This window comes from Hylaeus volcanicus, chromosome 7 (genome assembly GCF_026283585.1).
Source record: "Hylaeus volcanicus isolate JK05 chromosome 7, UHH_iyHylVolc1.0_haploid, whole genome shotgun sequence".
Classification (NCBI taxonomy): Eukaryota; Metazoa; Arthropoda; class Insecta; order Hymenoptera; family Colletidae; genus Hylaeus; species Hylaeus volcanicus.
The window spans coordinates 15,883,022-15,906,979 of NC_071982.1; the positions used below are offsets into that span (position 1 = coordinate 15,883,022).

General features: G+C 29.2%; 5 protein-coding genes across 11 annotated transcripts; 3 read left to right on the plus strand and 2 right to left on the minus strand.

The window, feature by feature from the left end:
• The first annotated feature begins 194 nt into the window (after positions 1-194).
• LOC128879664 (protein phosphatase inhibitor 2-like) lies at positions 195-4,701 on the plus strand. 2 transcript variants are annotated; one of them, XM_054129021.1, is made up of 5 exons: positions 196-282; positions 716-788; positions 1,324-1,494; positions 3,371-3,450; positions 3,783-4,701. In XM_054129021.1, the coding sequence occupies exons 1-5, from the start codon at positions 270-272 to the stop codon at positions 4,034-4,036; spliced, it is 591 nt and encodes a 196-aa protein (XP_053984996.1). In that variant the 5' UTR covers positions 196-269; the 3' UTR covers positions 4,037-4,701. The 2 variants fall into 2 exon arrangements, with proteins under 2 accessions (XP_053984997.1, XP_053984996.1); XM_054129022.1 differs by having other exon boundaries at positions 195-788.
• A 2,210-nt stretch (positions 4,702-6,911) lies between these two features.
• Positions 6,912-8,738, plus strand: LOC128879663 (39S ribosomal protein L9, mitochondrial). Its single transcript, XM_054129020.1, has 2 exons — positions 6,912-7,877; positions 7,977-8,738. The coding sequence occupies exons 1-2, from the start codon at positions 7,782-7,784 to the stop codon at positions 8,700-8,702; spliced, it is 822 nt and encodes a 273-aa protein (XP_053984995.1). The 5' UTR covers positions 6,912-7,781; the 3' UTR covers positions 8,703-8,738.
• Positions 8,739-8,888: 150 nt separating this feature from the next.
• LOC128879660 (uncharacterized) lies at positions 8,889-13,197 on the plus strand. Of its 3 annotated transcripts, none has more exons than XM_054129014.1 (7): positions 8,889-9,209; positions 9,290-9,422; positions 9,501-10,008; positions 10,101-10,307; positions 10,374-10,606; positions 10,689-10,891; positions 13,066-13,197. In XM_054129014.1, the coding sequence occupies exons 1-7, from the start codon at positions 9,154-9,156 to the stop codon at positions 13,109-13,111; spliced, it is 1,386 nt and encodes a 461-aa protein (XP_053984989.1). In that variant the 5' UTR covers positions 8,889-9,153; the 3' UTR covers positions 13,112-13,197. The 3 variants fall into 3 exon arrangements, with proteins under 3 accessions (XP_053984989.1, XP_053984990.1, XP_053984992.1); XM_054129015.1 differs by having other exon boundaries at positions 10,146-10,307; XM_054129017.1 differs by having other exon boundaries at positions 10,191-10,307.
• On the minus strand, positions 12,062-18,102 carry LOC128879659 (INO80 complex subunit D). 2 transcript variants are annotated; one of them, XM_054129013.1, is made up of 3 exons: positions 16,766-18,102; positions 14,717-16,122; positions 12,062-14,441 (listed from the first exon to the last, which is right to left on the minus strand). In XM_054129013.1, the coding sequence occupies exons 2-3, from the start codon at positions 16,089-16,091 to the stop codon at positions 14,275-14,277; spliced, it is 1,542 nt and encodes a 513-aa protein (XP_053984988.1). In that variant the 5' UTR covers positions 16,092-16,122; positions 16,766-18,102; the 3' UTR covers positions 12,062-14,274. The 2 variants fall into 2 exon arrangements, with proteins under 2 accessions (XP_053984988.1, XP_053984987.1); XM_054129012.1 differs by having other exon boundaries at positions 14,717-18,101.
• Positions 18,103-19,207: 1,105 nt separating this feature from the next.
• On the minus strand, positions 19,208-23,456 carry LOC128879653 (dolichyl-diphosphooligosaccharide--protein glycosyltransferase subunit STT3B). 3 transcript variants are annotated; one of them, XM_054128999.1, is made up of 7 exons: positions 22,945-23,456; positions 22,082-22,780; positions 21,696-22,006; positions 21,080-21,620; positions 20,526-20,987; positions 20,276-20,366; positions 19,208-20,155 (listed from the first exon to the last, which is right to left on the minus strand). In XM_054128999.1, exons 1-7 carry the CDS (start codon positions 23,163-23,165, stop codon positions 20,135-20,137), a joined length of 2,346 nt encoding a protein of 781 aa, XP_053984974.1. In that variant the 5' UTR covers positions 23,166-23,456; the 3' UTR covers positions 19,208-20,134. The 3 variants fall into 3 exon arrangements, with proteins under 3 accessions (XP_053984974.1, XP_053984972.1, XP_053984973.1); XM_054128997.1 differs by having other exon boundaries at positions 19,208-20,126; positions 22,945-23,454; XM_054128998.1 differs by having other exon boundaries at positions 20,022-20,161.
• Positions 23,457-23,958: the final 502 nt, after the last annotated feature.

Genomic DNA, 23,958 nt, shown 5'->3' on the forward strand with positions numbered 1-23,958 from the left:
TGTGATAAATCTCGTTATATTTTTACCCAAGAATATAATGCGGGGTTAAAATATAACCTCCGTATTACAAATTGTAATTCATTTCAAAGAATATGAACAAAATTTCTTAGATGAAGTATAAATACATAATGATATTTACTAGTAATTTAGCGAAGAAAAGTTGGTGAAAAATTTATGTTGGCAATCAGCTATCCTTTTGCGTTTCAGTTTTCAGTCTTTCAGTATTCCAAATCACATCTCGACTATTGAATTCAATTGAATTGTATTGAATGATGTATAACAGTACGTAAAACTCATCCTTAATGTTATAGAAAGTTCTTGATTTGATTACCGAGTCATTAGATAATAAAGAATGCTTTTGCACATGAACATTACAATTCCTTCTCCGTTGCATTATGGTGGTAATCGAAGAATAGATTTTAATGTTCCAGTAACCATTCTAAACGCATGTAAATGTTGCAAACAGTTACAAAGTAATATGCTCGAAACATTCTCCGCCGTGTAACGTGTTGTGCAACATGACACCAATCACAGCTCGTGATTTTGTGATTTAAACTTACAACTTTTAAGGTGGCAAATTGCTATCACTTGTAAACAATTGTCAGCCTGATTACCCTTAATTTGTGTGAAAACGTTGCGACAAAAAATTAACTTTATAAAGATCGGTCATGTTTCATAATTATCAACTGTGAATCAATTCTTCTCAAAATGGCAGAAAATCTGGCGAAACGGCCTCCTAAAGGGATTTTAAAAACATCCAGCAGCTTCGATAATCCGGATATATCTAGGTAAACAATTTTCTTATTTAATATCTTAAATTAATGTTTTTACATTAACATTGTTGTATTATTTTAATCGCTGTTAAGAATTACAAAAATGGGACAGCTATTTTTCATAATTAATAATCGAATACTTAGTGTACTTAAAATTGAAAATTGTTTTTAAGGTTAGGTTGATTAAAATTTATTACCATGTTTTTAATACTTCATATTCTTTCTTTATTAGATTATATTCTATTTTGTAACTATAAATGAATATCTATATGTCTCGTTTGTTATTTTCAATTTCAAATTATAATCAACAATCGTAATTTTAAAAATTTGATTTCCAAGAGTATTTACAATAAATAAAGTATATCTTAAATTAGATGTAAATAAATAGTACTAGAAGCATAATCTCTTGAATTTTAGTAGAACAATTTAAAATTTTAAATGTTAGATAGTTATATAATTTTAAGAACAATTTTAATTAGAATATAATTTGCTGTAGAAGTACCATTATTGTAGCTAAATTTATAATACTTTGTTATAATTATTATTGCAGACCCAGCAAAGAAACAAAATGGGACGAAATGAATATAATAGCGACATTGCATCCACCAGAAAAAGATTATGGTCATATGAAGATCGATGAACCAAAAACCCCATACAACTACGAAGGCCTGAACAGTGAATTTGAATTTGATCAATTAGATTCAACTGCTGTTGCTGCCAAGTAAGTTAATTAGTGATGGATATCCAATTTATTATTTTCCAAATGTCTTTTAGTGGTAAATTCTGTTGTCTTGCAAAGCATATTATTATATGAAAAAATGAAAAAGAATCAATAGTATACAATCCGTGTAAACCTTTAATTTTCAATACTAATATAATTGTGTAAAAGCTAAAGTTATAGACACCAATGTAGTTCAACGTAAGTTAATGTTTTGATAGGGCTTCCTACCAGTATCGTATTTATCTTGTGACTTGCAAAAAAGATCTAATAAGATTACACTTCAAGTTATGTTTGTACGCTACTATTATTGTGATTCATGTCATGGATTAGTTTCAATAAGTTTCATCTCTGATGTAATTGTAGATATATACTGTTTCTTTATGAATATAGAGTATAATGATTTATGTCAAGAACAATTTCCAATCAATTTGTTTTGTTACCCTATCTTGTTCATTTTCAATCTACCCTGTTAACACTCCTCTCCATTGTAAAGTATACGTGTGACTTTATATTGAACCAAGTTAAAAACATTCTTTTCTATCCTTGATAGAATTTCCATTCAAAAATAGTAAAATTCCGTAATTGCTATATTTCCTTCTCAGAGTTATATTCCTTTATTGTTTTCAGTAATTCTACACAAAAAGAGCTACTTGTATGGAAACTACTTGAATTCCTCAGTACAATATTATTTAAATTTCCATAATTGAATAAAAAGGACCAATTTTTAAGATGATTCATACTATGTACAAATACAATGATCAAACAGTTTTAATTGAATATGAACACCAAGAAACTTACAGAGTGTTTCAGAAGGTATGTAACATCCTGAAGTCGAAAGTTATATAATATATAGTTATGATTTTTCAAATATTATCAGTTGTCAAAATTGAATGCACATGTATCTGATGCCAAGCGTGCATGCAATTTTAATAATTAATAATGTACAAAAACGCATAACTATATGTTGTATAAAAATCGTAAAAACTGATTGGTATGAACGATGGTTTTGTTCTTATTTTAAGGTGTTACACATCTTCCAAAAAACTCTCTTACATCTTTTTTCAAACACATATTATGAATATGTGTAATTTAACACTTAACTGGATTTGGCATGTACTGTAAGCAAAGGAGAAAACATGGTTAAGTAGCTTTAATTAGAGATTGAATCACTATAGTAGAAATTTGAGATATGTATAATACACTTTGTGCACATCCAGAAAGTTAGAGACCCTTTGATGAAATGTAAGATCCTATTTGATATTTTCATGTAACTATTAGTAAACAATTTCCTATACTCAAAAATGTATCAACAGTTGACATATTTATTTATATTATTATCTATTCATATAAAGTCTTAACAAGCAATCATTTAATAATTGGTTATTGAGATCTTGAGAAATCGTATATTTTTCCTATTACCTGAATTCTGAGGTATCTATTTCTTTTTAAATAGTGTTTTACATAAGTATAGAATACTATGAAAAGCATGTTCTTAATTTCACTATATAATATGCTTATGAATATCCATAATAAACATATTTGCAGGCCACAGAATATTTGAACTTTATTAAATACAAAACATTTTAATAAATTTTTATTTTGGAAATCGCATGTGAACTATTAAAAATCTATGAGTAACTATTGTAATCATACTCAATATAAGTAAAAATTAATTAAAATTATTGAAATGGCAAGGTTACCATTAATACAATAACCAACATATTTTCTATGTCTTCATAAAATTATTAATTATAAATGTTTTACGTTGCTGGCAGCTATAAATATAAATCATTAGAATGAATGGATATTAAATTTCCTTTTATGATTTAATTATTAAGAACTGGATATTTAAAGATTTACTTTTTAACTTCTTCAGATTGGCAGGAAGCAGTAAACCAAAAATATTTGAGGAGTCAAGTGACGACGAAGAAGAAAAAGAAACTCCTGAGGAAAGAGGTAAGTAGTTCATTATATAAGAATGTAGTTCATTAATAAGAATTTTTTAATAATTCATAATATTTACTCGATTTCTTGGCCCTACAATGTTTATACACATGTAGTTAATTACCAGATCTATAAAACGTAAGCGTTATAGGACTTAATATACTTTAAAAAAGGATGTAATACTTTTACCTGTTTCAAGCTTGAATACATATAGCGTCAAAATTATTATTAAAATATACACAAAAATGATCAGTAATTTAAATTCAACCAGAAAGAAGAAAATTAATACAAAAATATTCTTAAAAATGACACGAACAATATGAATTTATTTATAAAAATTTTAGAAAAACGAAAAGCATTTGAAGCAAAGAGAAAACGCCATTATCGAGAGTGGCAAGTAGTTCAGATGGCTCGAAAACAGTTACTCGAACAAGACGAAGAAGATGAAGATGAAAATGACACAAAAGACAACGAAGACGATGAAGACGAAGAGGATATAGAAAAAGACGACAATAGTTCTTTTACCTCTCAAGAACAAATTAACTTCGATGTTAGATTCAAGTGCATGCCGTCCTGTGATAAGACAGAACAGAAGTGATATGACTAAAGACTTTGACAAACAATATGAATTACTAAAAATTGAGAGTTCATTTATCTAACATTTTTCAGTTCATGGTAAATCTTCGCTGATGTCCGCAGAGAATAGACGAATTAAATCATTGATTACTTTAATAAGAATGTCCATATTAGATTAGTTAAACAATTAAGTCAATAAATTTTTGTAACTGACTGGTTTACCAATTTCCAACAGTTGACTTATTACTTAGTCTGTGTAATTAATTACACAACGAATTTAATGTCAATGTATAGATAATTAATTGCTTAATTAATTACAAACATAAATAAATAATTAATAATTAAGCAAGCATTCGATTTAATTCTTCATTATCAATATTGTAACTGATTAACAAATTCGGAATGGTGGTACTTAGTCTACAGAAAATAAAACTTTGACGCATAGTTTAAAAAAAATAGGACTGTAGATTTATTTATTCATTATGATGACGTCACAGTACATACTTCTGTGATACTTTTTGGTACTTTGGCATGCAGTATAAAGAACTAATTTAATTATTAATTATTTAATTAATGTTTAAGTAGCAGTTATTAGTGACTAGTACTTCGATAAGTAGGTTATTATTTATTTTGATATAAATTAACTAATACTTAATTAACCATATGACAATATAATTTTTTAATTCATTAACATAATTGTACCTTTATTCACATCACATTTATTTCATATTAACCATATAATTTGTAATGAATAGATCACTAGTTTTATAATGTTATATTTGATAAGTAAGAAATTATTTGCATCAATTGAAACATTACTGCTTCATCAATTAATCAAAGATATATTTGGCTTTTTTGTAGTGATTTTTTAGACCTTTTTCCTAAATTATGTATTAATTAATTATTTATTTTAGTCATCAATGATGAGTAATCTATTGCTGAAATAGTTAACTACGGGTCTGTATAATTATAATCCAACTCGTCGGTAAATGTTTTATAATACTAGTGCAATTAAAAAACGAGTGATTCCTGAGAAAAATATACTTTCTAACACTATCCTTCAACTGTTGTTGATTAACTTTTTTAATTGTATGTGATAAAATAATGTATAGAGAATGAAACACATTTTTAAATATTAAATTAAATATCATTAACGTTGAAATTTATAATAAATTGTTACATGAAATCATAACAATCTTTATTTTGAAACGATAATTTCTCATTTTTTAATTATATATAACGTTTTATAACATGCGCTCTAAATAAGATTTTTCATAAGATGTTTATTATAACTCTAATATAAGTTATATTTTCATTATCATCAAGAATAAAAAATGTTGATGTTTCATTTCATCATTGCACATCTATTTAATTCACTTTCATATTTTCTATGTGCGTTTATTTTTCCATTAGATTTTTTAAAAAAATGGCTTGAGAATGTAACCAATGTGAATTCATTTATATTCAAAACTGTTTCTTGTTTAATAACCTTTAATTGTAAAGTTGTATATTCTTATACATTTCAGTTAAACTCTCACATGTTGCACACCACATAAAGGCCTTGAATCCCTTAAAATATTTCTATTAACAGTTCTATTATTGTTAGAATTAATTTATTGTATCATTCTATAGTTATAACATCCACTTACAACAAGCATAATATAATGCGAGCAATTGAAAGTTTGCAGATACTGGAGTGTTTTTTCTGTTTGCTGTCTTGTGCAACAATATCAAAATTTAAATTATTTTTAAAACATACATTCATTGGGAAATTATGGAAAATTAGTTGTATCATTGCAAAAGGGATCATTATTTAGACAATCAAACTCAGTTTTCTTTGTAAACATTTCACATAGCATGTAATAGATATTTTTGTAGGCTCAAAGAATTGCTTGTCTAAAATTAGTTCTAGATAAATAGATTCCATCTCACGTATAGTATGTTGTTTCGGACTGTATGCTACATTGTAAATATGTGTAATAACAACGAATTCAATCTGTTAGAATTTATAAATAGAAAGATACAGATAGCAAATCGAAAGCAGAGCTGAATGTTTTAGTAATCCTAAAATTTACTTTAAAGTTACTCAGCATTTATATACAGTATCAGTATTTTGATATTTATGCAGGTATTATAAGTTCTGATAATTTATTTATTTATTGAATTCTAAACATGTTACTAATCAAATTTCATATATAAATTCAAATGTTGTGACACAAAACCACTATTAAAAATACGATACTTTAAAGAAAAGATAAATTTGTTTATATCTGTTTTTCTGTCATTAAAATCTGGTAGGATAATTTACAGATGAGTATTTGCTGCATAGGAAGAATAACTCTAATAATTCATCATTGTTTATTGTACTTTACTTTAATTTGTACTAATGCAATAAGTGAAGTGATGGTAAATTGTAAGTTACACTCTATCTCTGTAATCAATTTGGCCATAATGAAAAGATTATTCATTCAATCCTCTGTTTTATTATATTACTGTACATAAGTTTTTACGCTTACATTAGCATAATACTCAAATCCAGAGCTTTAAACTTAATAATAAGTTAGACTAGAATTAATTAAAATAGATAAGTAGACTAAGAGTGATCATAGATCGTTACTTTTGATTGAAGTTTGGGATATGCGCAAACAGCATAATGTAACTTAGAAAATTATATAATGACTGCAATTTGTGTAAAGTGTTCAGTGTAAAATATAACAGAACTATTATATCATGGTTTTAGGAGTTTATTAAATAATGATTATTCTTATGTGAATTGGATTATGAACATTCTACACCACAAATTTATTCCTTTTTTAACATATTTATAATATAGTTTATTTAATAAATATAATTCTCGGTAATTTATATCCAATGCCGCAATCTAGTGGCAGGAAGGAGAAACTATTTCACGACAAACTTGGTCGCTTTGCCACTAGATGGCGCGACTAGTATCGAATTACCGACTTTAAACACTTTTATTTATTTAAGTTTTTTTGCAAATATACACTGTATTACTCCGTGTTAGGAGTACTAAACTATTAGTTTAATTACTATTCTTTGAATAATAGCGATCGCGAGACGTTTGTGCGTACAGCAAAATTAGTTCACCTGTCTCACCGCTAGATGGCTATACTGAAAGTCACCCCGTTGATGCGCTTGTAGGTTTGAAAAAACGTAAACAATTATGCATTTCAATAATAGGTTTATTTGAAAACTTCTTTGTACATAGATTATCAATATATTTATTAATATTACTAATGAGATACATAACTATTTATTTTATATATTATAAATATAGAAGAGCATACAAAAATGATTTACTAATAGAAGAATAAAATAGATATAACACTATAATAAAATGAGTCCATTAAATTTTTATATAATATATTTACTAATACGACAAATAAGTATAACAAATTAACATATAAGAAACATTACAGTATGATAGATTGATTAATTATATAGTTTAGAGCAGGCACATAATACTTATATATTTATCGATAGATAATTATATACATATATTTATATTATAAGCAGAAAACGTAGTTACAATAGGTACTGTTAAGTTGTATTCCATTGTATTTTAAAACAAAATGGGTATTATTAGGTATTATAGGAAGTCAAAGGGAATGCTTTCAGCTTGCTCTGTGCCCTCTATACAACCATTCTAACCTAAAATAACTTCGCATGGTTTCACATTGTTTCGAATATTGTTCATGTATTAATAAAATACTTTACTGTTCGGCATATTTAATAAGATAATAACTATGTTGAAATATACAAGATTGTGTATAAATCATTTAAAAACACGGCCAACAACGCTTCTCTCCAATCAGACTGATTTAGTGACACAACAAACTCGGGTAAGGTTTTATCAGTAAATGTACAATTAATTAAAAAATATTATCTAATAACAATTTATTACATTTAAAATGTTACTAGTAGATAATTTCTTTTTTTAGAATACATTCATCCTAAAAAGACAATATCCAGTACCACTGATCAAGAAAAATCGATTTAGACCAGTATTAAGGCATAGAAATTATATTTATGATTTCGTAGAATGTGCAGATGACAGAAAATACCCAGACGTTGACCTAATCTTGTTAAAAACAGTAGAAGGCCTTGGTGTTAGAGGTCAGCAGGTTGCAGTGAAATATGAAGCAGCATATACAAAATATTTGTTACCAAAGGTTGCTGTATATACAACTCCTGAAAATATTGAAAAGTATAAAGATATCTTGAATAAGATAGATGTTAATACAGGCAGTTCTCAGTTTGCACAAAGAGCAGTAAACTTATTATCTCAGTTCTATTTAAGCATACCAATGTCTATGCATACACCTTGGACCATAGAAAAGTGGCACGTCAGAGTAGCTTTTCGTCATAAACGCATAATTGTTCCTGAGTATGCAATAACACTTCCAGAAAAGACTATATCTGGACCTGATTTATCCATCGAAAACAAAGAATTTTACATCACTGTCAAAATCAATAATTGGGAAGAAGTGAAAGTCAGATGTAAAATACGTCATTGGAACCCTAAACCGCAAATTTCATTAGATGCTGCAGAACCAGTGCCTATTTGGGAGTTACCTAATATAGCAATATTCCCAGAAGATCAACCAATTTTGAATTCTTTACCAAAGCATCGTTTGCTTACCAAGAAAACTAAAGCACGAATGTAAAATGTCTAATATAAATAAAATCTAATTTAAACGGAATTATAAGTTTAAGAATCTTATTATCCTAATAAAATTAAGTACATTTACTGTTTAAATCATTTTTTTCTTTCCAATAATAGCTAATCATATATATAAATTAATTGTACACACAAACATCTATTGCTTTTATATATTTGTATCATTGAGGTAAATCAATAAATGTAAATGAGAAACACATTTAAAAGAATATATATATATATATATACATCAGATGATAGAATGGTTCTTTGGTACCTCTCCACATAATTAATAATCACAGTGTGGGTGTGTGAACATACATATGTACATACAATCAATAACTGAACAGATCATGCTATGATTTGACTTTTATTTCTTAATTGGTTAACCTGAAATTTTCATTAACTTAAGTATTCTAAATAATAAGTATGCTATTCTACTATTTCAATATTTAAGTATGGAAGATAAATATTTTGTATGGGATGATGTTGCTGATGAATTATTTTTGTTTAGGTAATACGTTTAATTTGTTCAAATATAAAATAAACAGAATATTCAATTGAATGATTATTTCTTTCCATATTTACACATAGCATACAAAAAACAGAGGATATACAAATTAAAAGTTATAAGCAGAAATCTGATTCTACTCATGGCTCAGAAGTTTATTGTCCACACGCATACTTAATTTTAAACTTTCATGAAACTTTAAGCCAACGTGAAAAGGTAAATAATTGAGAAAGAAAAGAAACAATTACTATAGTCTAAGTGAACACCTCATTATTTAATTACATATTATTCCAGATAACATTTAGAAGACAATATTTACGGAAGATATCTCCAGACAAACCAAACGTTATTATTTTACAAGACATAAAGAATCTTGTAATGTTTCTATTAGCAACACCTGTTAGTCCACAATTTATAAATTTCTTTCATTTACCAATCATGGACCGTTTCTTAAGAGCTGTAATAATTTATTTTCAATATTATGTGACTACATGGGAAGAACTAATGGAAGAACGTGCAGCTACTATGAAAAAAGCACCAAACCCTTTAGCTCAGGGCTACAGATCTAGATTTGCTGATGATATGCAAAATCTACGTTGTGTTTTAGGTAAAGAATATGCTGATTTAATCATAGGTTGCCAAGATACCATTCAATATCATCATATGACTGGTGGAAAAAAGGGAATGACATCTGTAACTCAATCACAAGGAGAAAAAGATTTAAGAATGTTTGAAGTATTAATTTGTATGACACACCGCGTTGTTTGGATAGCTTTACGACGTAAATATTTTAATTTAATTGGTAAGTTGATCTATGGAGAAAAGAATACATAAAATATTCTAAAACAATCAAAAAAAGATTATAGTTTGATAAATAAAACAATGTTCTATTAGAAATTGAGTTACACAGATTATTTAGAACTGAAGCTTATAACATAGCAGAAAGAAGAAGTGCAAGTCAAATCATTCAAGATATGTTAATAGATGATATTAAAGTATTACATGGCCATAAAATACAAGAGAAAAGAAAATTATTAAGAAATTCTCCTTTAATACAAGAACTGATATACTCGAACTGCGATTATCGCCTGCTATCTTTAGGTAAGTTATTTCTTTAGATATATATTATTTTAAACAAAAAGACAACTATTGTATTATCATTAACAGGTATGGGGAATCATTCAAGCGACAAACGAATTCTTTATCTAGAGAATGCTCTTCTTATCGAAGAACATAAGTTACATGAATTAGGAATTAGAATAGGAATTCTAGGAGAGAATAAAGACGATTACGATATAATGTTAACGCCCCATGACGAAGAAAAACTCGATCAAATTCAGTTATCTGATAAAAGAGTATACGAAAAGAGGAGAAGTACAAAAGATATATCGTCAGATTCAGTGAGTTTCTATAATAAATATTTTCTCGGTATACCTGTAGATTTATTGTTCAACAGTAACATTATATTTCTATATTTCACAGAATAAAAATGTAAGAACTCGAAGTCTCCCGCCATTTGAATCTGAATTTGAATTAGCCCTAGACTTTCCAAGTGAAATAAGTAATATCTCACCAAAAGGTTATCAAACTGCACGCAAAGAAGCAAGAAAAAAATGGTTAATTAGAGAAATTAAGCGCCAAAAAAATAAAAATAAATATATAGACTCATATTCGATATCAACAATGTAAGTCAATAATCTATTATTTGTAAGTCATTCGAAAGTTTGGAAAATAAACAGTAAATTTTTCTGAAAACAATATGAACTTGTTGAATAAATATATATTAACAGTGTAAAATAGTTATTACCCTTCATATAATGATAAATGAATACGAGAAAAAATGATGTAAAACTTATAGCATAGTTAAAATGTATCTTTATAACAAAAATTGAAATTTATACATATGTATTACCAAAAAGTAAATGGTAATCTTGAAATTTGAATTACTTACCGATTCATAACCGACATTCATGATATATACGGATAGAAATAATACAAATAATGAACGAACAATACTATTTAAAATCAATTTAATGAACATTCGTTGTGTAGTTTACTATCGAATCGTATCGAGTATTATCAATCCATATTAGTGTGTAAATACAATCATCAAAGCAACATAAGTTCGTAGTCAGACGTTCGACAAATAATACAATTTAAAAAATTGTCGTTCGTGTGAAGGCAAGAATGACATACGTCATACTACATTACATACTACATTACTACATAAGTTTATAAACAAACATACGACAATCAGTACAGATAGGTACATTACGAAATACATTACAAAAATTAACATTTAAATTAAAATTTTAATTATTGGATATACTTTTTAAAATGGAGTAAAAAAGAAGCGGTATAAAAACTAATCATTGATTGCTGTTTCAAATATGCTTTATTATTTGTGTAATATTAATATGGATTGATAACAACCAATTAATTGAATATATGTGTCTGTATTAGATTCTTTGTAAATCATATTCGTTTCTATGAAAATCAGTATTTTTTTTGAAGAAGCGGGCACAATTCTTCCGAAATATTTATTTCGATTAATATATTTCGTATTTTAATTTATAATTTTAATTCAATATAAAAATACTGAATTGGAAGAATAAAATGTTGTTACTATTGATGAATTGAAAGTAAATTTAAACCGTGAAAGCAAACTATAGAGAATTATTTTCAATATTTTCTATAACATGTACTGAAATATATGTATATTAAAAAGAGCACATAGCATAAAATACTAATTGAATTTCTTGTTACATAAACTATCAATAAATATAGACACATACGGTCAGAGAAACTGTTTTAAGGGACACGTGATCAGGGTGGATAAACTGAGTACAATAAGACAATGTAAAAAATATGCTTATTATAATTGGTAATGCCTAATAATGAGTACTAATGCTGATATTTTACAAGGAGATACACATATAGGTACATTTGAAGCAATGCATTTGTTCCACGATTAAATTCTGCATTGTCCTTTTATAAATAATTATTGTACCTAATTACTACCACGATATATAGTAACAATTAATTAATGTCATATATATATGCGTATAATATATGTAGTAACATATATATATGACATATATGATACATACATATACATATATATGACATTAATTGAATCCCAATATGGGTTAAATTGTAAATTATATTGTTTTTTGTCTTCATTTACAAGTAGCAAATTTACTGTTCATTTGCAATGGTTTACATTTAGCTAAAACATTCATTATTCAAGGTATACCTCTTTGCGACCTATTATGTGTGAATAAGTGACACGCATGTATAAGGTACAAAAATTCATACCTCGTTACTTATATTTGGCACAGAGACTTTGATAATAAAAACTAGACCTCACAAAAATCTGTACAATCTTGGTGTTACATGTAAAATGCATTTCTTGTTGTTTTACTTTAATGTTACTTATTTATAATCTACAACTTGATTCGACGTATGGTTTATTCGATCTCAATTACGATATGTATTAAAAGTATGATAATCTGAAGTATATTGTGTACACTTTGAAATATTACATTTACACAGATAACACTAGTATCAACGCTACGGCTATATTGCGATATTTTAAATATCAAATGGCAGTAAGTAATCCAACCGTCCTTATGATCGACAAGGGTAATCTAGTTTTACTCTCAGAATCTGTGCCACATTAACATCTTTTCTTTTAATTCTTATTCCTTAATATTGTTATAATAAAATAACGCACAGCGTGTCATCTTTTCTTATAGGCTGCAAAAGAAATTTAAACGTATTATAGTTACTAAAAATATCAAAAATGAAACTATTTCGGCACTTCTTATTAATTTGAATTTTTAATTGTATGTTACAGCTATCTATCACTGAACATTTGCCTACATGATTATATTACAAAATGAAGAACATGATGATAATGGTAATTATGCGTATGCCAGTAAGATTATTCGCGATTATTTGCATATATTATTACAGCAGTTAGATGATGAAAATGAATAATGACTATTTATGTGTACATGTAGTTTTTTTTTAAGTTCAGTCATGTGCCCATGCAATTGTATTCTATGCACAAAGTTTTTCAAATGAAAGGTAACTTGTTAAAACAGTTTTAACTTTTGTTTAAACAAAGAACTAAGTTACATTCTTATGAAAACATACATTCAACGTAGTGCTTGTACTTAATCTTCGGCTCAGACAATGAATGAGAGATTTTCAATCTTATTCAAAACGTATTGTAACTATTGCGTAACTTTCGGGAGTTTCACATTTTAATAGAATTATTACTGATGCTTCTTTTATATCAAACGATTTGGTTCAATTTCTACGGTAGATAGAGAAGAAACAGCAAACCAAATATCGATATAAAACACATATACATTCATTAATGTTTAATATTTCATTAAAAATTAGATTTTACCAAAGTTAATTCGCTATATCTTTAGAATCTATTTACGAATGTCTTACAGATATATCAGAGTACTTGAAAACAAAATAAAGATTATTATCAATGCAAATAATATTAACAAATCTGTTTGAACAAAGTGTGTTCCCAATTAATATCTGAATTAAATAGCAGTCATAAATAAAATATCAATCTCTGTACTCTGAAAAAGTCAAATACGTTACATTACTTTGCAAAAATGTTTTCCATTTTTTTTTTTTTAATATTCATGCATTTCACAATTGAAAAGACTCTATCATGTTATTATAACTACAAAGTGATAATTGAACTTTCAAAATAAGATGATATCGTGATCCGTTTACGATTATTTTGCTAAAAAGAATTTTCAGCATTTACAAGAAACATGAACTACTGCATATGAATCTAGCTATGTTACGATGTTGTACCCAATGATGTTTACGCTAAATTAATAACTTTAATATTTCTTTTTTACTTTCTGTATGTCAATCCCTGCTATTACCTTGGACTTTTATATCTATGCAATGAAAGTTAATAACATAATCTTACATTTAGCAGCACAGACACAAACAGTATTTCTTTCTATATTATAAGGAACACACGCGAACTCGTTTTCAAAGTATTATATTATTAAAATAGACGGGGCTACGAAGCAATATCTGACATAAGTTGAGCCAGTAATGCTGGTTCTAAAAGTCCGTGCGTTTGCCCCATTCTTTCCAAATTTCGTACATCCTTATCTACTGCCTCTAATGCTCGTTCTAATTCCTCCTCTTCTTCTCTCGACGGTTCATACTCTCCGTTTCTGCTTTCTATAAAAGAGGTAATAGATATTGCACTATTTTGGTATTCTGAATAGTGAACAGTCACTCATGTAGCTTATACAGAACAAAGATGAGCAAAATCTAATTAGAATACATGATGAACAAATTCAATGTACGAGCAATTATTCTGCAAATAATAAATAAAAAATTGTTTATCCTTCATTCATTATTCGAAATTTTGATCTAAGTAAAAATTTTGTCCACCTTTGATATTGGAGCGAGTCACGCAAGTATGGAATAAAAATATTTAAAAATCTAATTACCAATGAACAAATCATTAAAAGCATCAGCTGGTAAGTTGTTGAGGACATTGCCAAAATCGTGCTCCGCGGAATCCAGAGAAGGAAACACTTCGTGATCTCCTAGATCCACCTTAAGCCCTGCTCCAAGACCAAGTCCTAATCCTAAATTTAAATTAGAAGAATGTGAACTTCCGTGCGCTACTGTACTCAAATTGTTCAATGTTTTTATCTGATTTTCACTAGAGTTCATTTGACTCAAATATTGGCTCTCTTCGTGTGCTAAGGTGGGACCTTTAGTCTCGAGTTTAGTCGTCGGAGGCCGTTTTCGTTTCTTTGGCCTGGATTTTGGTTTAGGCCTAGGAATTGTTGGAGATGATGGCTTTTTACGAGCTTTCTTTGGTTTGGACTCTTGAGCCTTACGATGGTAGTTATCCCTTTTTCTTGCATGCTCTGGACAAAGAGGTAATTCATGTGCAACATCGAATACAGGTATACAACATTGTGTATTATCACTAAACTTGGCAGTGCAATGTTCAAATAAAAGTTGATCTCCGTTCAACATAATGTGACGAGAACAATGACGGGTACAGGGCAAAGATGTTTGCTGGCAGCCTTCGGCTCCACAGAGTCCACCAACAAGAAGAGGACCATCTACCAGTTTACTTGTACTTGGAAAATCACTCAAAGCTCTCGCAGTAGTTGCAGGATCTTTGTAAGCAGCTTCCAATAAACACCTAGCTCTATCGCGCAACAAAGCTTCAGAATCTGCTCCACTTTTATCTAATTGAATCAGTCGTCGTCTTAGTTGGGAACGCAATTGAGAAAGACGCGCGGAACGATTCAACGCTGTACTGGTTTCCCCTGAAAACCAATAGCGTTGATAGACTGTCATTTCATCGCCGCTAGAATCACTATCCGATATTTCGTCTCCAGCTTTAGGATAATACAATAGGGTATGGTCCCGGCTTTGCCTTCTACATTTTAATCTTTGTAAATTCTGAATGCGCCGTTGTTTGTGTTGAATTGCTTTTGCTAGTTTAAAATCTATATTTTCACCATCACCGCTACCACTGCCACCGACACTAGCATCAACATCTAGTTCTATAGCACGATCTTGTACTGCTTTGTATTCCACATCTGGTATAGGTGTTATCCTTATCCTTTGTTTCATACACTTTCCCTTAGACTTAATATTTCTACAACTTTGCATTACTTTAGGATTTTTAGGTGAAACTATTGTAACATTTCTCCCTCCTGATGTAGTAAATGGCTCCGGTTCGCTGAAAATATATGGATCGACATCTTGACGAGCCTCAGTTTTCAGTAAAGCCTTCAAGCGATCCGAAAACTTCAATTTATTGTCCATGTTTGAGTTTTCGAATATGGGGACCTTCATTGATAACCGCTTCTCTCGTCTCCTGTTCTACCTGCATTCTCAAACCCTCTGAATCAACTTTCTTCCTATCTAGATAAAACTTAGTTCACGCCATGTGCCAAGATCCAAGTCCAGACAGTACTATTTTTTCAACTCATAATACTGAGAATAAAAAAATAAAAAATTATTTTTATTGTATTATATCACAGTTTGTTTTTTTTTTTTGCATTTGCCTTGGAAACATCAATATTTATATGCGTTAAGGCGATATATCTAATAAAATGAATCTTTGTACAAAATATAATAAATTATAAAATAGTCGTGTGCACTATTCGTGTTTGAAAAATTTAACACAGCATGCGCTTGGCTATTTCTTATTTACATATATGTGCATATATACAAAACTTAATTTTGTCATGGATTTTGCTTTAATAGAAAGATTAAAATTTGCTATTTACCATCTAGTATCAAATCTTTTTAGCTGTGCCTTACAAAAGTTTAAACGATAACAATATTTACTCTATGGTCTAAAAGTGCAAATAATACTTTAGCAGTCAACATCTATACCAATTAAAGCTATGTATCACTCTATGTTTCTATACATAATATGTATGAGATAATTACTAAAGTCTTCTGGTTCAAGCAGTTAGCGTGAACTTAGTCCATGGCTAGATCAGGATAAAAACAATCCTTGCCTCGCATAGCAGTTCACATAGAACGTATCCTACACATCTTTGAGTAATCGCATTACATGAGACACCAAAACATCGAATATTGGCTCTAGGAGTTCTAGTAATCTCTGACAAGTCAAAGCCATATTAATAAGCGTTTTATCTCCAGTGTTGACATCAGTACACGATGTTGGCAATCAACACTGTGTTTGGTTATGTTCACTCCTTATATAGACAATATAACACTGTGCAAAATACTGTAATCAAGTTTCAACAATACGGTCAGGAAAGCTCATCGCATGAGTTTTGCCGCATATTTGCCACCCATTAACGTGGGTAAACTATTCACGGATACTCTTCACGAAGATTCTTTTATGTACTCAATGTTTCGTTTAGTTTAACCGAGGTTGGGACAATGTAAATTACTCCCAATAGTAATGGAGGTTGTTGTCCAATCAGAGGCAATTCAACCTTTTTCTTGGAAGATATACTCCAACAAGATTGAAGATTCACGCACAAATTCCAGCATTCATCGATAATAACATTAGAAAGACATGTCAGATGTAAGGGAAGCAAAATGGCGGACGCTGCACACACGAACAGTTTCTGATGCGAAAAATCTTTGAATTCACTGTATTATCACTTTGAATTCGATATACAAACAGTTTATGTCCGTTCTGAGCGTCAACTGATCTCGTATGATACTACACAAAAACATACTTTCGCACGATTTTGAATATTATTATCAGGAACGATTAGATTGTCCTTCGTTATTCACTACGACATAACCTTTTACTTCTTTTACATATGTAATATGTAGGTCTCATTTACTTTGTTCTCGTTTACCCTGTCGTAAATTACACAAATGCGAATAAAGAGGAGTTAGAAAGATATATAACGTTAAATCTCATTTCTTTGACTTTCACGTGTATAACTTCTATCAAGAGATTCGAAATCTGGATGTTGCATCGCATTTGGAACAATTATATTCGTTTTACATAATTTTATGAATCTTTTATATAATAACGTTTTAAAATTTCGTAAGATACACGAAATCAAATGTGTTCTCGTTATTTAGTGGATTTAATTATTTTACGTAAATATAATACAGTTAGTATTGGAATTTTATATACACATATATGTATGTATACATCATTTTCATAAGTTACATATATACATGTATGTATATGTATATATTTACTTTATGACAATTGTAATTGACATAAAGTTTAAAGAAATACTTGGAAAATTATTTGTAAACAATACTTTTTATGTAATTTCAGAAAGTTACTCATCATATAAAAAGTTCTATTCTTTTTATCGAAAGTATCGAGTACAATTATTTTTTACTTAAAAATAAAAAGACTAATGCACGTTGTACAATAATTTTAGAAATTTGTCAAAAATATTTAAAAAAATAATTTATGTAGCAATACAAATAAATGGAAGATAAATTAAAATTATACATATCCGTTATAAAATAATCCCTAAATATATTGTTTACGGAAAATCAAAATAATCAATAATATATTATAAACTGCCTATTAATATTTTTGCATATGAAATATTAAAAGCGTAATATTATGTAAAATTATACTTAATGTACCTTTCGTATGTACTGTATATTGTTCTATAACCAAACAATGTTGCTATACTTATTATTAGTATTATTATTTATAATAATATAAATAAAACAACGTTTAATTTTTGAACTAGTAATAAATATTTATACAATATTTATTTAATAGTTGAACGCAATAAAAATTAAACTAGTTAATAAGACTAGTAACCTTGAAAAATTGCTACGACTGATCAGCTGATTTTGACATTTAAAAGACTATAACCTATCCGCGTCAAAATATTGGCAAGTACCACCTGTTGATTTGTATATTTTGTCTTTTTTGAAATAAATCTTGATTACATGTTATAGATAGTTTATTACACACTGCGCAACTTGTCCTGTTAAACAATACATTGATTCGAATATTATGAAACATTCATAGTTTCTTAACAAACGTAAATTCACTATATGATTTATATAAATAAATTTGTTGCATTCAAAATATTTGTTCATTTATAGTGTATGTATAGAGAATAATTTATTGATTCTAATTATGTAGTATTGATCACCTTAATATGACTACATACTTTCTAAAATTTCATACAAAAAGTAAAATAATATACACTGATATATATATTACAACTTTGTTTCATTTATATTTTCTTCTCTTGCTTTTTTTATAATTAATATACACAATGACCATGTACTCAATTACTCTGTGTACATAACATTGCTCAGATATAATTTTGTAACCTTACAAACACATACATCTACTAATGTCAGTAACCATGTTGTGTTATATACATATCATAAATAAGAAGTGCAGACTTTATAATAAAGTTAAAGCATGTAACTGAATTCAATCAATCAAATAGTTAAAAGATCATAAGACAAAAAGGATATAATACATTTACAAACATATTTCTATTGCATAAAATTGAATTCTTTACACTTTTAGTTCCTATACAAAAAATAAAAGTGAAATTTTAGATAATACAATATGTTAAAGTGACAAGATTCTTATTACTATACAATAAACTGTATACAAATAACATATATTCAATCCCTCTGATCTCACCTGCTTGATATTTAATAAATGTTTTTATTCACTTCGACTAACGAATTTTACTTATTAAAGTTTAATATGCATTACACAGACATAACGGAAGTTTAGACATTAATCGCGACTTCACTAATGAAGTTTCTTACTTGAGAATTTAAGGTATAATTTCTTGTATTTAAAATGCATTTGTGAAAAGACATTTAAAATAACTGGCAAAAAAAATTAAGAAAGAATTAGAGAACAGTTAAGTACAGAAGAATTTGGAGATAGAATGAGTTCAATTCATAAATAACACGAACCCATTATATGGATTCTTTATGAGATCAAATGCATTATATACTGTAATCATATAGAACTTATACTTCGTGTGATATGTAGGACAATCATACATGAACAACCTGTAATAATCTTAGGAAATTCAACAAGAAATAAACGTAGGTCAGTAAGTGAAATTAAAAATATGATCCCCCGCTTTTATATTATATTTATGAAACAATTGTTTAAATTCTTTCAAATGTTGGAAATTCTTTTTTCATTTTATATTTCAATCGATTGAATTTGTCGTGATATTAAATTCTTAGTTTGAGGTATAGTTTGTGGTAGACCCAAGGGACGGTAATTTCTTTTTTATTACAAAAGTTGTATTTGAAAACTGTTATGAATTAGATAATAAATGTTTGTTACGTAGTTCTTCGTTGAGGTTTCTGTCCTTTAATAACAGTTGGCCGGCCTTTTATGTAACCTTTCTTACGACGTGGTGTCTGAAACATTAATATCCAACCCCCCACAACTTCAACTACGTTTCGAGATCATGCAATGTATATTGTATCAAATGGAAAACGATACGATAGATAATTCAAGAAATTAAAATATATATCTTTCGTATTTCCATATGAAGTGAAATACTCACCTTTTTACTGACATATGAATTGGCATTACGTGTAACAACTCGCTTAGATATTGGAATACTAGGTCTATTAAACTCGTTTGGTTTTTTCACCCTGTGAAATTGTTGATAAAAAAAGAAGATATGTAATTTATAATGTACGAATTAATATATAGGTAAGTGATAATTCATTATTGAAATGAATAATGCACTACAGTAGCCATTGTTATAATATACAAAAATATTATAAATATATTTCATACAAATATATTACCTGTAAATCCTAACAAGCCAGTGTTCAGATGTGTAAGCTTCTTCCACATATGTTAATTGGAAATTTTTATTTCCTATTTCTACGCTACGTGTACGATCGTAACCAAAAGGTGACCGATAATCAATTTTAACTTCTCCAAATCGATAATAACTTAATTTATACATTAACGAATTCAAGAGAGTAGGTGAACCTTCAGCATCCACACGAAATTCTCCTTTTTCGGTAAAATAATCACTTTCCCGAATATCTTGCGGATGTTCACCTTCGGCGATTCGTACCATCCAAAGGAACTTATTAACATCGTCTCCAGAATACCCAATCATTCCTCCAAAAATAACTAATACATAGTCTACATCTAAAGATGTCATGATTTCATAGGCAGCACTTTCATTTGAACTCATTGCTTTTCCAACCAGAGCTATATGGGAATTATTCCAAGTATTATTGTCCACAAGTGTAGTTCTAAATTTAAAGAAGAGAACTTGTTACATTGTTTTACTTTATACAGATACATGATAAACAACGTTTTAGATGCTATTCATTCGCCAATATACCTGTTAGCCATTCCAGCAATTTGATAACCATAATCCCACCAACTCATAACTCTGGCATCAGTGGGTGTGTTTTGTGCTAACCAATAATAAGCTTCCCTAAAATCGTCGAGTATAGCTCTACCACCATCGTTACTATACGATGCCAAAACAATTGAAGGGCTAGAGTATGCATTACTTGTAATCCAAGTACAATGCAAAGTAAACATCATCATCAACATAAATGCTCCAATAACAACTCCATTTCGTAGATTAACACCTAGACCATCACCATTCCCTGTAGGTCTCTCATGTTTCATTCTACGTAGTTTACCCGCTTTATCATATAGTGCTCTGCCTGGACTTCTCTCTCTTTCTTCCTCACTTTCTTCTTCGCTTCCATTAGCGCTCCGATCATTTCTTTCGCTATCTTCTTCTTTGAAGAATAGTTCAAGAAGATCACTGAATGCAACACCAGCAAGCATACAAACAACTGGAGTGAGAGTAAGCATGAGCCTGACCATTACTCCAGCAAAGTAAACAGCACTTATAGCATACAATATAACTGTAAAAAAAATAGTAATGAATAATATATTTGAACAATTTTAAATAACTGATAATTTTGATTGCTAGATCTTACCAAAAACGCGTTCGTCGTTAATATGTTTAATTAAGTACCAAAGTCCAACAGCGAATGTTGTAACAAGAATGTGCAAGTCAAAGAAAAAGCTAAACCATGTTGTAGGTTGATGCTCAGAAACAGATGCTATTATTGGAATGTGTATTTTTGCATAGCCTGTATCCCATAGTGAATAAAATCTTCCACTCCAAGGGGCAACAATACCAGCATAGGTCAAGCAGATTAAAATCAACAAAAGAATACCAGCAGTAATTGCAACTACTCCTCCAAAGTATTTCATCTCAGATTTAGTAAGTACAGTTCTTAAGTACCTGCATTAAACAAAACAAAATGTTATATTGAGATAGTTTATACAACAATTTAATGAATATATGTAATTAACATACCTGAGAGTTGCTACAAAGATTAGTAAACCAAAGACACCTCCTGCTGCCATGTGTTCAGATGTTCTTATTGGTTGAAAACCAACAAATGGTATTTGCATACTTAACAAAAGTCCCAAAATATAGAATGTGGTGTAACTTGTAAAAAGACGATTGCTAAATCTATTCATGACCAGCAACACGAAAACATGGAATGGAATTAGATTAATGATAAAGACATAACCACCCCACGCAGATACCATATAGAAGTAGGATAGAGCAGTCATAGAAGCCCAAAATATAGAGCCAGTTTTAACCGATTTAACCCACAGATAATACGTAATTTGTAGTGCGAAAATGGCAATGCCTTCATTATCATAACTTCCAGCTACGGATCTTGAAATGTAACCAGGTACAATCGCAATAAAGCATGCTGCAAATAAACCAGCGCCAGCGCTCCATATTTCTTTTGTTAATAAGTACGTGGAAATGGCGGTAAGGCCACTAAAAACTGGAGCTAAGAATACACAAATGTCTCTTATGTGCACTGGGATATTTAAAGAATGTAATATATAGTGTATGGATCCGGATGTGATCATTAAACCAGGATAAACGGTTCCACCCACGATACGGCCCAATGGGTACCATGCTCTTTCATCAAACCAATTTAAGAAATTATAAAATCCATGTTGCACCATATACGCTGTTGCTCTATAGTTAAACCTACATCAATAAAAAAAGTTGTAGATTAAGATTTTTGCAAATTAATTGTTGTTTCTATATTTATGTTTTAAATGAAACTATTACATTAATAGAAGTTATATCTTTATGTTATCTCTATAGGTAAATATTAAATTGATTTATCAATGACGTGTAAAAATACGTACCAAGGATCGAATTCATGTATGATACTTTCGAAACGTATTACTGCAAATAGTCGAGAAGCGAATCCTGAGATCCAAGCGAGTAGCAAAACAGTAAAAGTAATTAGAGAACTGAGACCGGCTGCGTTCGTCAATGTAGAAGTTTTCAGTTGCTTAGAAGTCGCTTTCTTATCAGGGAACATATCTTTTCTGGTATTTGTCGTGGATGATCTATTTGGCAACATCTTTTCTTCGAGTTTGAAAACGTAATAGGAAATATATCCGTTACTTCTTAATAGACATTTGCCATAAACATATTAGCATTTCTTTCCACTCGACACGTTGCAAATCAAGCAGCCCGCAACAAATTACCAAATCACTATATGCCTAGGCTAGGAGGCTAAGACACGTCAAACGCCGGCTACGTGTTAACCATGACTTCCACACCGACAATTTGCACTTGCATAAGAGTATGGCAGCCTAACAGTACGTTCGAATATGCGCTTAAGCACTCGGTACGTTCGATATGAGTACCAAGAAACTGATTGGCTTCGTTTAATAAGCATGAAACCAGAAATAGTGTGCCTACAGATGTAACGTAATATCCGGTCAACGACTGTGATCTACGTCAGGGTTTCTCAAACTTCATATCACAGGGGATTCCCTCGATAAAAGAAACTTTTTTTGCTATGACTTCCTGTATGTAGAAGAATTAAATTTTACTTTTTTTTAATATAATTTAGAACTAAAAGTTCATCTACGTAGAGTATATAAGACGTAAATATATATCAAATGGAGCACTACAAGTAAAAATATATTTAAAATATATTTATCACTATACATGTATTGCAAGTTGTGCAAATTTGAAAGAAATATGAAATCATTATAACTTCTAGAGTTTACCAAAAAATTTTTTTCAAGAGAAATTTGAGAAACACTGCCTCAGAAAACCCCCCAAAATCCCTTAAAATATCTATTATGACATGCATCTTTCGTAATATGCTTTCTTTTATTTCTTTTAAAAGCTCGAGAACTCCA

Bases quoted from the DNA above. Each gene is read 5' to 3' on its own strand.
- LOC128879659 (XM_054129013.1), bottom strand. From the start codon at position 16,091: ATGAAGGTCCCCATATTCGAAAACTCAAACATGGACAATAAATTGAAG. The intron at 14,442-14,716 runs GTAATTAGATTT...CCTCTTTTATAG, and splicing joins TTTTAATGATTTGTTCATTG to AAAGCAGAAACGGAGAGTAT.
- LOC128879660 (XM_054129014.1), top strand. From the start codon at position 9,154: ATGGAAGATAAATATTTTGTATGGGATGATGTTGCTGATGAATTATTT. The intron at 10,607-10,688 runs GTGAGTTTCTAT...TATATTTCACAG, and splicing joins AAGATATATCGTCAGATTCA to AATAAAAATGTAAGAACTCG. The intron at 10,892-13,065 runs GTAAGTCAATAA...TGTATGTTACAG, and splicing joins TCATATTCGATATCAACAAT to CTATCTATCACTGAACATTT.
- LOC128879664 (XM_054129021.1), top strand. The intron at 1,495-3,370 runs GTAAGTTAATTA...TAACTTCTTCAG, and splicing joins TCAACTGCTGTTGCTGCCAA to ATTGGCAGGAAGCAGTAAAC. The intron at 3,451-3,782 runs GTAAGTAGTTCA...TAAAAATTTTAG, and splicing joins AGAAACTCCTGAGGAAAGAG to AAAAACGAAAAGCATTTGAA.
- LOC128879653 (XM_054128997.1), bottom strand. From the start codon at position 23,165: ATGTTGCCAAATAGATCATCCACGACAAATACCAGAAAAGATATGTTC. The intron at 21,621-21,695 runs GTAAGATCTAGC...TTTTTTTTACAG, and splicing joins TAACGACGAACGCGTTTTTG to TTATATTGTATGCTATAAGT. The intron at 20,127-20,275 runs GTGAGTATTTCA...TTAATGTTTCAG, and splicing joins ATTCATATGTCAGTAAAAAG to ACACCACGTCGTAAGAAAGG.
- LOC128879663 (XM_054129020.1), top strand. From the start codon at position 7,782: ATGTTGAAATATACAAGATTGTGTATAAATCATTTAAAAACACGGCCA. The intron at 7,878-7,976 runs GTAAGGTTTTAT...TTCTTTTTTTAG, and splicing joins TAGTGACACAACAAACTCGG to AATACATTCATCCTAAAAAG.